The sequence below is a fragment of the Sebastes fasciatus genome, chromosome 8 (genome assembly GCF_043250625.1).
Source record: "Sebastes fasciatus isolate fSebFas1 chromosome 8, fSebFas1.pri, whole genome shotgun sequence".
NCBI lineage: Eukaryota > Metazoa > Chordata > Actinopteri > Perciformes > Sebastidae > Sebastes > Sebastes fasciatus.
This window is the reverse complement of record NC_133802.1, coordinates 24,751,583-24,763,725: the sequence shown is the minus strand read 5'-3', so window position 1 is coordinate 24,763,725 and position 12,143 is coordinate 24,751,583. Positions and strand designations below refer to the sequence as shown.

The window sequence follows — 12,143 nt, the reverse complement described above, 5'->3', positions numbered from 1 at the left end:
TTTTATTTTCTATTAACTTATTTGTTTATTTAATTTATTATTACTCTCTCATTTTTGTATTATTATTATTATTATTTTTGTTGTGTTTTTTTTAATTCTATTCTTTCTTTTTATTATTATTATTATTATTATTATAATTATTATTATTATTATTATTTCTTTTCTTAATTTTATTTCAATTTTGAATGTTGAAGTTGTTTTCTCTAGCGTACTTAATGAGTTTGTCTATAAGCTCAACTACTTAAAAAATTGGTTTATAAACTATTGTAATTACAAACTGTAAATTGCATATATGAAAACAACCTCGAAAAAAGGGAAAAAATAAAGTATCAAAAAAATTAAATATATATGCAATATGCCGTAACTGATTTTTTGCTGCAATAGCCCAGTTTCCCCAAAGAAATCACTTTAATCTAAATAATATCAACAGTCACTTTTGATAGACCCCTTAGCTTAGTGTATGTTGCCTTAATAAAAGGCCAATAAAAGAGATAGGAGCCACTCTGTGTGATTACACTATGTCTATTTTTATGTATGTAGTGTAGTAATGTAATGACTGCCTGTCTGTTGTCATTCAATATCCATGACATCACTGGGACAGAGATGTACACAATAAAGCTATTCAGATGGTAATGAATTTGAAGGTTGAGGGAAAAACTGATTGTATAGTATACAAAATTGAACATTCATGATTCACTCTCCAGATTAGAAATAATCTGCACCCCTCATCATATTAGTGCACACAACCTACAGGGCTGCCCAAACATCCCCCTGGCTCAGACCCTAAAATATATTACTCCTGTTTCCCCATTAGATAAATTGTTGTCTAATGTTATTATTTTCAGTCTGAATTTTAAAACTATGTATCTATCAATCACACAAATAAACAATACAATAATAAGGATCCCTTGGACCCACAATGATAATACATGGCTTAAGCATTAATAAGCAATATTGGACAGTATCAGATGCAGCCTAAAGTGATTTTATTGTTTCAAATTTTCAGAATAAAAGCATATGAAAAAACTAAATAAAGGGATTATTTCTTGGATGTATAGCACTCCACTCAACAAACATAGGTTGAAACTGACATTTCACAGACTTCAGCTAATTTGATAGAATAATTTAGGGAGAACGTAATGTGATATATATTAGGCTACTTTATCACGTTTAACAACCCACTCTTTATCCATTTATGTGTATATGTATGGGTATGTGTGTATATGTGTATTGTATATGTGTGTATGCGTATAAGGTGAAAGATTCCCATGTTCAATTGTTCAACTGTTAATAATTATTACCTCTGGAGGAGCCAGGCATTTAAAAGGTTGTCAATTGTACTGCATAAAGTCTTGTTTTAAATGTGCACAATGTTAGCAGTATGTTGGCAGTAATACTGATTCTGTAATGTGAAATAAATGCTTTTCCAAAATAAAAGTACTTTTAAAAAAAGAAACTGACATTTCAGTGTAAAACAAACAAACAAACATCTGTCTGAATTTTTTTTATATTGTTTCTTTAGGTTTATTTTAATTCTCTATAATTCTGCCATGGATATATGGAATAACAGGCCATATGAATAACTATAAAAACATAGAATAGAATAGAATAGAATAGAAAGCTTTGTTGTCATTGTATTAAATAAAACGAGATTCACAGTTGCCACTTCTGGTCAGTGCTTTAAAACAAATACTTGACAAGACTAAACGAGGCAGGTTAAACATATAACAGGTAAAACACACACAGTTATAAAGTAAATAAAATAGGTAAAGTAGATGTAATGAATAAATATAAACAGAAGTGTTACACTAGAAGTATAAAATATAAAAATAGATGTAATGTAAACAGAGGTAATTGCACTTGTAAAATAGGTAGGGTAGATGTAATAAATAAAATGTAAACAAAGTTGCACTTGAGGTGTATATTGCATCAAGGATATATTGCACAGACAAGTGTATTCACAACATGCATTGAAGGGGACATTTTATATAATAATTTATAACTTGATCAACTATACATTCCTCCTCCTGTTTCACTGTGTATTTATTGTAAAATATTGCAGGCTATATTTAATCGATACTTGTTTATTTTGAAAGTTTTGGCCGGAAGTTTCTATCACCTGTTGGTGTCTAACTACTTGACGCTGGTCCAAAAAAGCAAGCATGGGTTTACTAGACTAGTCCACCGTGGAGAGGCTCTGAAACTCAAAGTTACAGTCCGGTAGTGCAAACTGTTGCTCGGACACTTTTGAGGCAGAATGTCGTGGCTCTTCGGCTGGGGGAAGAGCTCCAGCACGCCGCCGCTGGAGGAGCAGATACGGGCTGCTGCAGCTGAAGGAGCCGGCGGTGCAGCAGGAGGCTCCGGGGGAGACAAACCAGGAGACAAGTGGAGCAACTTTGACCCGACTGGACTGGAGAGAGCTGCAAAAGCTGCAAGAGACCTCGACAAATCAAGTGTGTACTCATTTTTTTTCTTACCAGCATATAACATACATACTTGCTTATAAGTATTTTATTTAATGGACTGGAAAAAAACTTTCCCATGTCGGTACGTTGTGTTCTTTTTGGATGAATGTCCCTCACGCCAAATTAAACACAAAAAATGCGAAGTTGAAAGTGAAGTTTCAAAATGGTAAATTTGCACACTTTAAATATTATGTTTTATGATTACTGCTAAACTATCAGGTGTTATTCTTTAATTCGGCATACATTTATCAAACTTAGAAGCACAATATAGATAAGAGTTCAACTTTTTCAACTGGTTTAATCTGTTTTAATGTTATGTGACTATCAGAAAACTAGTCTAAAGTAGTTCTGAAGTATGTGTAATTTTGATGGTGTTTTTTAAATAGAGTTTGGCTTGCAGGTCGAGGGAGAAAAGAACAAATGAGGGTGTTGAGTTACTTATAAATATGCACATGGTTGCAAGAAGCATGCCAACCTTTGTGACCTCCACACAGTCTGCAGCTTATATAGACAGCTTTGGTGGGCGTGTCAGGGAGCACAGATGGAACAAAGTGTCCCCGTTCATCACCTGTCTTCTGCCACATAGACATGCCTTTCATGTCAGTATGTATGTGCAGATGAACATGCTTACAGCTGTTCACTGTGTGGGGGTATTTTTTTACCAAGTGTATATTTGATTCATTCCCCTTTTTAAATTTCTGCAGTTCTGTCTACAAACAGACTCAGGGTCCACGTCATCTTGTGCATGTTATACCCAAAAGTGTAACTATAATTATCCTGGTGGTTAAAAATTTAAATAGTTGAATAAATAAAGCAGCACCACTCACTGTTTTTTATTTATTTATTTATTTTGTATTTCAACAGGAAATGCCAAACAAGCACTGGATCTGGCTCGCATGCAGGAGCAGACTGTACAGCTGGAGCATCAGAGTAAAGTGAAAGTAGGTGTTTGGAGGAGGGCGATTTTGTCGTCTCTGATGTGATTGTGTGATCAACTCATACTGTGCTCAGGCTAAACCGTGATGTCAGTAAGCATATAACACAAACCACAAACTCCCCCAACAGGAATATGAGGCGGCTTTGGAGCAGCTGAAGAGCGAGCAGATCCACCTCCAGGGCGAGGAGCGACGCAAAACACTGGCAGAGGAGACAAAGCAAAACCAGGCTGTATGGAATCAACACTAAAATAAAACACAAGTTTCACCTACAAGATATATACAGTATGTGAATGTAATGAATTATTTTCTGTTTCACCTCCAGAGGGCACAATATCAAGACAAACTTGCCAGACAGAGGTATGATGAGCAGCTGCGGCAACAGGTAAACCTTTTATAAATGGACACTTGCAATCAACACCTGAATACCTGAATGCTCATCATATGTTTCTTTTTTATCCACAGCAATTCCTCAACGAGGAGAACCTTCGCAAACAAGAGGAATCGGTTGTGAAGCAAGAGTCCATGAGAAAAGGTAGAAGATGAAACCAAATACATTTTACACATTATTCATCCACTCATATTGTCATGTAAAAACTCATTTTGACCCAATTTAAAGATGCAATAAGTAGGATTTGTGCTGCTCCGAAGCAAAGAGTGACCATGATACTGTATATCTGCAGGTGTCAATACGGCTCTTGATCAGCACTGATGATGACTCAGAGATTACATGGCTCACTGTGAGATTTGTGGCTCACCAAAGTCTCCCCTGGGCCTGTAATCTGTGTTGGAAGAAAGCTAGCCAACCCAGTGGAGTTTCATGACACTCACTAACATTATTCTAGTATTTATCATGATGATGAATTAGCTCTTCATTAGACATTTGCATTGGTTCTCTGCGCTAATTAACTTGATTATCCACTTTTTCTTTTTTTTAATTGTACAACCAAAAACAGAGACACGAATAGACCATTGTAATAGTGTCTTAATAAGTAAATAAACCAAAAATAAGTAAATTAATAAATAGTATAGGGGTGCATACAGTAATAATCAGCAAAACAAAGTGTTCTTTTTGTTTGAGTTCCTAGTGAAACACCCACAGATAAATACCACCAGTAATGCATTACTGTAATATCATGACTTTCTATAGTAACGAGTAGTGTAGGGGATTATAATTTACAAAACAGTAATTATATTACAGTTATTAATCCAATGCGTTACTGCGTCACCGAAGCGCGTTTTGTCTTTTGTGCCAGGTAGACTTATGTTACAATGACGTGAACATACAGCAGGTCAGTGTACATCTTCGCTATGCGTCAAATTGAATGTTGGTGAACTTTCAGGTCGGGCTGCACAATGAATCAAAATTTTATCTAAATTGCAGTATGGCCTGCTGCAGTTTTCAAATCACAGGAGGGGCAATATTTTTCAAAGGGGAAATGTGTGTCAAAATAGCATTTTAAATGAAATATTGTGGTGCTGCATAATAACTGCCAAGTGCAAGGTGGAAGGTCTTCTAGGCGTCTTCCATGCGCACCTTCTATTTTGGTTCATACAGTATATGTGCAGCAGCGCAACGTGCAAAACAGCTGAGCGAACGTGAATATAGATCAGCGGGTGCTGTGATTATTAAATACTCTCTCAGCCAGTCACATCACTGGACTCATAGTTGGAAAAGAGGCTATAATGCGCTCTGGTAACCGGACGTCTCCTTAGTAGAGTTATAACCGACCAGTCTGATGTGTGTAGAGGTCTGTATAGTGACCCTGTAGCAGCCTGGTGTTGTTTTCAGCCAATTTAATGAAGGTAAACACAGTGAACGGCCGTGCGTAACAGTAAAATGCAGAGAAGGTTTTCCATATTAGAAGAGTAGTACAAAGGAACTGTATCTGTTATTAAATTAGTTCAATCTAGTTTTGGCACAGTGTTCAGTTAAACCATAATGATTTAAATAGGTCAGCCCTGTCAGAAGTGGTAACATTGTAGTTATGAATATCTGCCTCTTTGCCTCCCAGCTACCATCGAACATGAAATGGAGCTGAGACACAAGAATGACCTGCATCGCATTGAAGCGGAGGCCAAAGCCCGCGCCCACGTGGAGCGGGAGAACGCAGACCTGATCCGGGAGCAGATCCGCCTGAAAGCTGCTGAACACCGACAAACTGTCCTTGAATCTATAAAGTGAGGCCAAAATGACTTTCCACTTCCCTTAATCCTCAGAGTAACTGGCATGTTATCTCCTAGTATCTCTCTCGGCTGCGAGTAAAGTCCCAGAGGGCGGCAGCGAGTGTGGCCACCACGGCGGCGGCAGTCTGTGTGATAATTGTGTTTTGTTCCTGGCAGGACGGCGGGAGCGGTGTTCGGGGAGGGATTCAGGGCCTTCGTCTCTGACTGGGACAAACTCACCGCCACGGTAAATCCATGTCAGACCTGTCACGCTTTGTCACATTTTCACCACAGGAGGACTGCAGAGGATTATGGGAAGCAGTGGTTTGATATGCTGTACAATGTGTTCGCCTTTTTGTCCCTCACAGGTCGCTGGGTTGACCCTGTTGGCGGCAGGAGTGTATACTGCCAGGAACGCCACGGCGGTGGGCGGGCGCTTCATAGAGGCTCGTCTGGGCAAACCGTCGCTGGTCCGAGAGACCTCCAGGATAACTGTGGCAGAGGCCATCAAGCACCCAATCAAGGTCAAACTACATCCTCATTATCATGCAGGATGTGTGTAAATCAGTCGTTTTCAAACTGTGGGGCGCACAGCCGGGGGAAAATGTGATGCACAATTAATGTTTTGACGTCTTTTTTACGCGTGACAGTAAACAAATCGTCTCTTTATACATATATATTATCATATATATAAATAATAATGAAGGTGGTTGGAGATGAGGAGAGACCAGTGTGTATTTTATGTCAGCTGACATTACGAGACCCAACAAATTTAGAAGACATTTAGAAACATTACATTCCAGTCACGTCAATAAAAAAGTGGTTTGATAAAGTTTTACCCTCATCCTACCAATTTATTTAACATACTAGGACGACCGACTAAATGAACTATAAGAAACAGCCATCCTCCGAAAGGGGGGAAGGTTTGAGAACCACTGGTGTAAATAGTATATTTTAATGAGGCAGCTTCAGATGTAAATAAATGCGTTCAGCATAGGGATTATTTTGTTAATTTTGAAAAGCACTGTTCATAAATAAGAGTGAAATGACTGGATTCTTGTTGTAATTGAGATTTTCGACATCAGCCTGTAACAGCTGGTAGCGCATCAAATTTATTTTCTGTCAAGAAATAGCTTAAATGGATTTGTTTATTCGTGTATCGACTGTAGTAAATCCAGCTAATCCGGCCAAATGAGCTGAATGTGGGAGAATTTTAACATGAAACTGGCAAAAACTTCAAAAACGCTATCGGTTATACCAATGAAGTGTGTTAAATGAATGAGCACATTCACCAAGATAAGAGCGGGTGGATGTGTGCTGAATAGTTAATTTCAGGATTGCTTTTCACATTTTTACCCCTAACATCTGTGTCATTGACAAAAAGCTGAACATTTGAATTTGTCTGTAGCAGTCAGAGCAGAAGAGTCACTTATTGGTAATAAAGTGTTAAAATGATGTGGATTTTTCTGTGACTGGATAATAAGAAATTCTGTTTATAAGCTCTCAGATTTCAGACATAATTCCTGTGACTACCTGTTAATTAACTGAAATGATTTGTGCTGAAGTCACCGTGCTATTCCCGTTGTTTTCCTTATTTTTAGACAACCAGGCGTCTGAGAAGCCGACCGCAGGACGCCTTGGAGGGCGTGGTGCTCAGCGTGAGTCATGTTTTTTTTTTTGTCGTATTGATATCTTCTGAATTCAACATTCATGGACTTGTTTTTTTTATGACTTTGTGAAAAACGCTGTCATTGTGCTGTGGATCACACAGGCAGGGTTGGAGGGGCGTGTGAGGGACATTGCCATCGCCACTCGTAACACCAGGCAGAACCGAGGCCTGTACAGAAACATCCTGATGTACGGACCTCCTGGAACTGGAAAAACACTTTTCGCCAAGGTACGAGTCAAACACCTTTTGATTTCTCTCTCTTTTCATGTTTTGTTTCTGTCCTTGTACTAGGGCTGGACCCAAATATTAGACTATTCGGTTATTCGTTCGTTGGGTAGGTAATCGATTTTCAATTTTGGTAGTCGGATATTCGTTCTTCTTTTTTTTTTTTTTACCCCTTGGGATTACAAATGCATAAAACACACCGAACCTTTTGGAAAATACTTCTTATTCAATAACAAATAACTAAACAAACAACAACACTGTAGAATAACAGGATCCTTAAAAATGAATGCCTGCAATTAAACCGAAAGACACGTGTTGCAGCGTTATGCCGTGAGTCCTTCCCGAGTCATGTCACGGAGACAAGAAAAGAGCCCTCGTTGCCGTTGCATATGTCAGAGCGAAACACATGCGAGGCTCGGGCCGAAAGGACCGATAGGAACCTTCCGCAGGCTGCATTACACACGGGCTTGCAGCCGGGCACTGCTGGAGGCAGCAGCCTCAAAACGCTGCCGTCTAGGGGGATAGGGCCCACAAGATGCTGAGCGCATCCGAATATTCGCTGTTCATTACTACCGAAGCTCTGCAGCCCTACATTGTACATAATACTATTTACAATATTTTTTGATACATTTCGAAGGTATTTCTTTCACGCATTGAAGATGTAGTGGTAAAGCAGTATATTTTCTGTATATTTAGCTGAGCTGTTACTTAATATATGTAAGACTTTGTTGTGCATTTCTGTTTGCCTCTCTGTTCCTTTTTTCAACAAAGCTTTTTCCGTTGCCTTTCAGAAACTGGCTCTCCATTCGGGGATGGACTTTGCCATCATGACAGGTGGGGACGTGGCACCCATGGGGCGCGATGGAGTCACTGCCATGCACAAGGTGTTTGACTGGGCCAGCACCAGCAGGCGAGGGTAGGGCACTTTAATCTGCTCCATTAACACTCAATGAATTAGTACTATGTGTATATCAGCTGTTTAATGAACTCTATTTAATGTTACATACTGAGCTGCTGTTATTCTACATTAAAGGCCTTTACATTAAAAATGGCAGTTTTTAAGCTCCTTCTCTTCGATGCGCTCTGATTCTCTGCAGAGTCTTGCTGTTCGTAGATGAAGCTGACGCGTTCCTGCGTAAGCGTGCCACAGTGAGTTCAGCTGCAGTGCCATATGCATGGTGATGATGCCCTGTGCTTTAATTATATATTCATGAGTCATGATTTTTGCATTACAGGAGAAAATCAGTGAGGACCTGAGAGCCACCCTCAATGCATTCCTCTACCGCACCGGGGAGCAGAGCAACAAGTCGGTATCTATTCACCGTGCATGGCTGGGCATGAAAAGGTCACTGCCACGACTGAAAAGGTCACCGGCCGAGTCTAAGTAGTCTCATTCTGTCTCCTCAGGTTCATGCTGGTGCTCGCTAGTAACCAACCGGAACAGTTCGACTGGGCCATTAATGACCGCATTGATGAGATTGTGAACTTTGCGTTACCTGGTCTGGACGAGAGGGAAAGACTGGTGCGCCTGTATTTCGACAAATTTGTGCTGGGTCCTGCCACTACAGGGAGACAGTGAGTACTCTTATTGTATTTCAGATTCAAACGGCTATTGTTGATGCTCCGTACCAGAGATGATTTACTACCACAAAGGAAAGCATTGGTCCCTAGAGGTCGCCCTGCTAGCTCCAGTTGCATAATGGTGTGTATAATGTGTTCAGTCCTGAAACCAAAGTGGAGTATGAGTCTTTACTTATTGCTTTCATAAAATGGTGTTTAAGTCCTCAGGAAGTGTAGCACACAAGGCGCTGCAGAGTGCATTGGTTAAAGACCTGTCTACACGTTTACAGATATTTTTAAAAATTGATATTTTCCTCTGCGTTTTGTTGGCCTCTCGTCCACACGCAAAGGGAGTTTTGGGTCACAAAAACAGATATTTTTGAAAACGTCTTCTAAGGTTCAGATTTAGATTTGTGTCGGACTTGATCCCGACTTGCTCTGATGTTGCAGTCACAGGAGGCCAAAGCAGGAACACATTAAACACATCGAGGCCGAATGATTGAATGTGCTTTTGGGCGATTGAAGGCGAGGTTTGGAGTACTCAGTAGGGCGATGGACATAAACCCGAATGACCTCCCTTCATGTATGCATATAAAGAGACAGTTGATGACAGTCATGCAGTTCGACCAGGAATCCCAGCCCCCCAACAACAATAACTGTTATCAAACTGACCGTAATGAAGCCGAAGGAAAGGGAGTGAGAAACTCCTTGAACCTTATCTTGTGATTACACTTGTGGTGACATGTAAATATTACGGCGAGTGTTTGGAGCCGTTTTTATGTTAGTGTGGACGGAGATGTTTTTGTAAAACGAAGGTTGTGGATAGATTTTAAATGGAGGGGAAAATATCAGTTATTAAAAATATCTGTATATGTGTAAACAGGGCCTTAGTTAAAGCTCAAGGCTCAGTTACTGTACAAACCTCTTGTGCTTCAACTCAACAGGAGATTAAAGTTGGCTCAGTTCGACTATGGCCAGAAGTGCTCAGACATTGCGGTGCGAGCAGAAGGCATGTCCGGTCGTGAAATCTCCAAACTTGGCGTGGCCTGGCAGGTGAGTAAAAAAACCCGTTGACACAAAATATGAATCTCGTTCGAAACAAATCCAAAGCTTTTTATTAAATTTGTTTTCCTGGAAGGCTGCTGCATACTCTTCTGAAGATGGAGTCCTGACCGAAGCGATGATTGACGCAAGAGTTGATGATGCCATCAAGCAGCACGCACAGAAAATGGACTGGCTGCTGATGGAATCAGGTGCGGGGGTTGGCAAGGTCGGCGTGCTCCTCCCTAAGGAAATGGCTGCAGGAATCGCAGCCCAGGAAGCTGCTTCACTCGCACAAACCGAAGATACAGCGCCGACTGTACAACAAGTCCTTCCACTCATCGAAGTTGTGAGCAACGCTGCCCAGGCGGAAGCTCTACCTACAGAAGTGGAGGCAGGTGCTATCCTCACAGAGGCCGCCACTTTGGTTAAAGAGAGTGAAGCGGTTGCTGCGATGACTGTAGAAACTCCAGTCCTGAGTGAAACCATTGTTGAGACGGCTGCTGCTGTCCCGTTGGTGCAAGAGGTCGAGGCCATCAAGGACCTGACAGAGGAGGTTGTTCTAGGCACAGCTGTAGCTGCAGACACTGTTGTTCCTGAGGTGAAGGACATCGTCTCTGAGGTTAAAGAGGTTGAGGGTATACCAGCTGCAGCCGTCCAGGAGACTGCTGCTGTGAGTAAAGAAGAGCCACCTGCTGATGTAGCTGCTCAAGAGGCCATCGAAGTAGTCAAGGAGGATGTTGTAGCACACTCGGAAACGTCAGTCTCTGCTGTTGCTCCGGAGAAGGAATTAGAGGTCTCTAATGTTGTCCAGGAGTCAGAGGCTGCAGTAGCTGGACTCTCCCAGGAGACCGTTGTCCAAGAAACTGAGTCGGCTGCCGAGGAAGTAGTGACTGATGCTGCAAAGGTTGTCGAGGAAATTGCAACCAACGTTGCCCAAGTGTCCGAGTCCCTGGCAAACATTGCAAAAGAGACTGAAGCAATAACAACTGACGTGGCCAGGGTGGCCGATGCCGTAGTAACCATCACCGAGGAGATTGAGGCGGTCATCACCAAGGAGGCTGAAGCGGTGGAAAGTGATGTTGCCAAGGAGCCAACTGAGGTTGTAGCGGAAACAGCATCTGAAACATCAGAGGCTACTAAAGAGGTTGAAGCGGTAGTGGCAGAAGTGGTGAAGGAGTCTGAGGGTATTGCCGCAGAGGTTATTAAGGAGGTCGAACCTGCGATGGCTGAGACCGCCGCCAAGGAAGCTGAAGTCTTCTCAACAGAGTCTGCCATTGAAACTGAAGCCAAGGAGCCTAAGACTACCGCCATTGACGCAGAGGGTCTGACTTTGGCTACAGAGATCGCTGCCAAGGAAGCCGAAGTCGCACCTGCAGAGGTTTCTATGGAAGCCGAAGTCACACCTGCAGAGGTTTCCAAGGAACCTGAAGTCGCACCTGCAGAGGTTTCTATGGAAGCCGAAGTCGCACCTGCAGAGGTTGCCATTGAAGCCGAAGTCCTAACAACTAAGGAGACTGACTCTGTGGCTAAAGAAGATGTGAAAATACCCGAGACCACTGAAGTTGCTGCCAAGGAAGCTGAGGCCAAAACGACAAAGGCTGCAGAGGAGGTGGAGACCGTAGTAACTGAAGTCACCGATGACACAAACTCAGCAGCCGTTCCCATCATAGAAACCAAGGCTGATCCAGAGACCGTCGTAGTGGAACAGTCTGAGAAACTTGAGAGTCCAGCCGCCGAGAAGTCCGCTGCCTCTCAGCCTCCCAGCACTGAAGAAGCTGAACCCAGTCAAACCGAGAAGCCTCTTTCAGACACACAGAGCGGAGATGGCGAGAAACCACAAGCCAAGCCAAAGAAATGATCACTTGAAAGCCTCGATGAGATGCTATTGTGAATGAAGGGCTGTTGTAATTGTTAAACACTTTTTACACCCTCAAGCGTGAAACGTTCACCTTGAATTCTGTCTACTCTTTTGTCAATATGTTTGTAACTCAATTAGGGCTGTCCTCTTGTGCTTACCAGAGATGTGCTCATCAGTTTCTTGGAAATAAGTCATTCAGCATGAAAAAAGCATGACCGATT

The 12,143-nt window shown here is 41.7% G+C and overlaps 1 protein-coding gene across 1 annotated transcript; it reads left to right on the top strand.

The window, feature by feature from the left end:
- The first annotated feature begins 2,115 nt into the window (after positions 1-2,115).
- Positions 2,116-12,135, top strand: LOC141772986 (ATPase family AAA domain-containing protein 3-A-like). The gene is made up of 16 exons (XM_074644579.1): positions 2,116-2,453; positions 3,330-3,406; positions 3,531-3,632; positions 3,726-3,785; positions 3,866-3,935; positions 5,416-5,581; positions 5,744-5,813; positions 5,935-6,090; positions 7,168-7,224; positions 7,338-7,463; positions 8,252-8,376; positions 8,558-8,609; positions 8,696-8,766; positions 8,868-9,035; positions 9,965-10,073; positions 10,159-12,135. The coding sequence occupies exons 1-16, from the start codon at positions 2,258-2,260 to the stop codon at positions 11,920-11,922; spliced, it is 3,369 nt and encodes a 1,122-aa protein (XP_074500680.1). The 5' UTR covers positions 2,116-2,257; the 3' UTR covers positions 11,923-12,135.
- Positions 12,136-12,143: the final 8 nt, after the last annotated feature.

What these genes read in the sequence shown, in the direction of transcription:
- LOC141772986 (XM_074644579.1), top strand. Translation starts at nt 2,258, where the DNA reads ATGTCGTGGCTCTTCGGCTGGGGGAAGAGCTCCAGCACGCCGCCGCTG. An exon ending in ACTGTCCTTGAATCTATAAA is followed by an intron (nt 5,582 to 5,743) that starts GTGAGGCCAAAA and finishes TGTTCCTGGCAG; the next exon opens with GACGGCGGGAGCGGTGTTCG. An exon ending in AACTTGGCGTGGCCTGGCAG is followed by an intron (nt 10,074 to 10,158) that starts GTGAGTAAAAAA and finishes TTTTCCTGGAAG; the next exon opens with GCTGCTGCATACTCTTCTGA.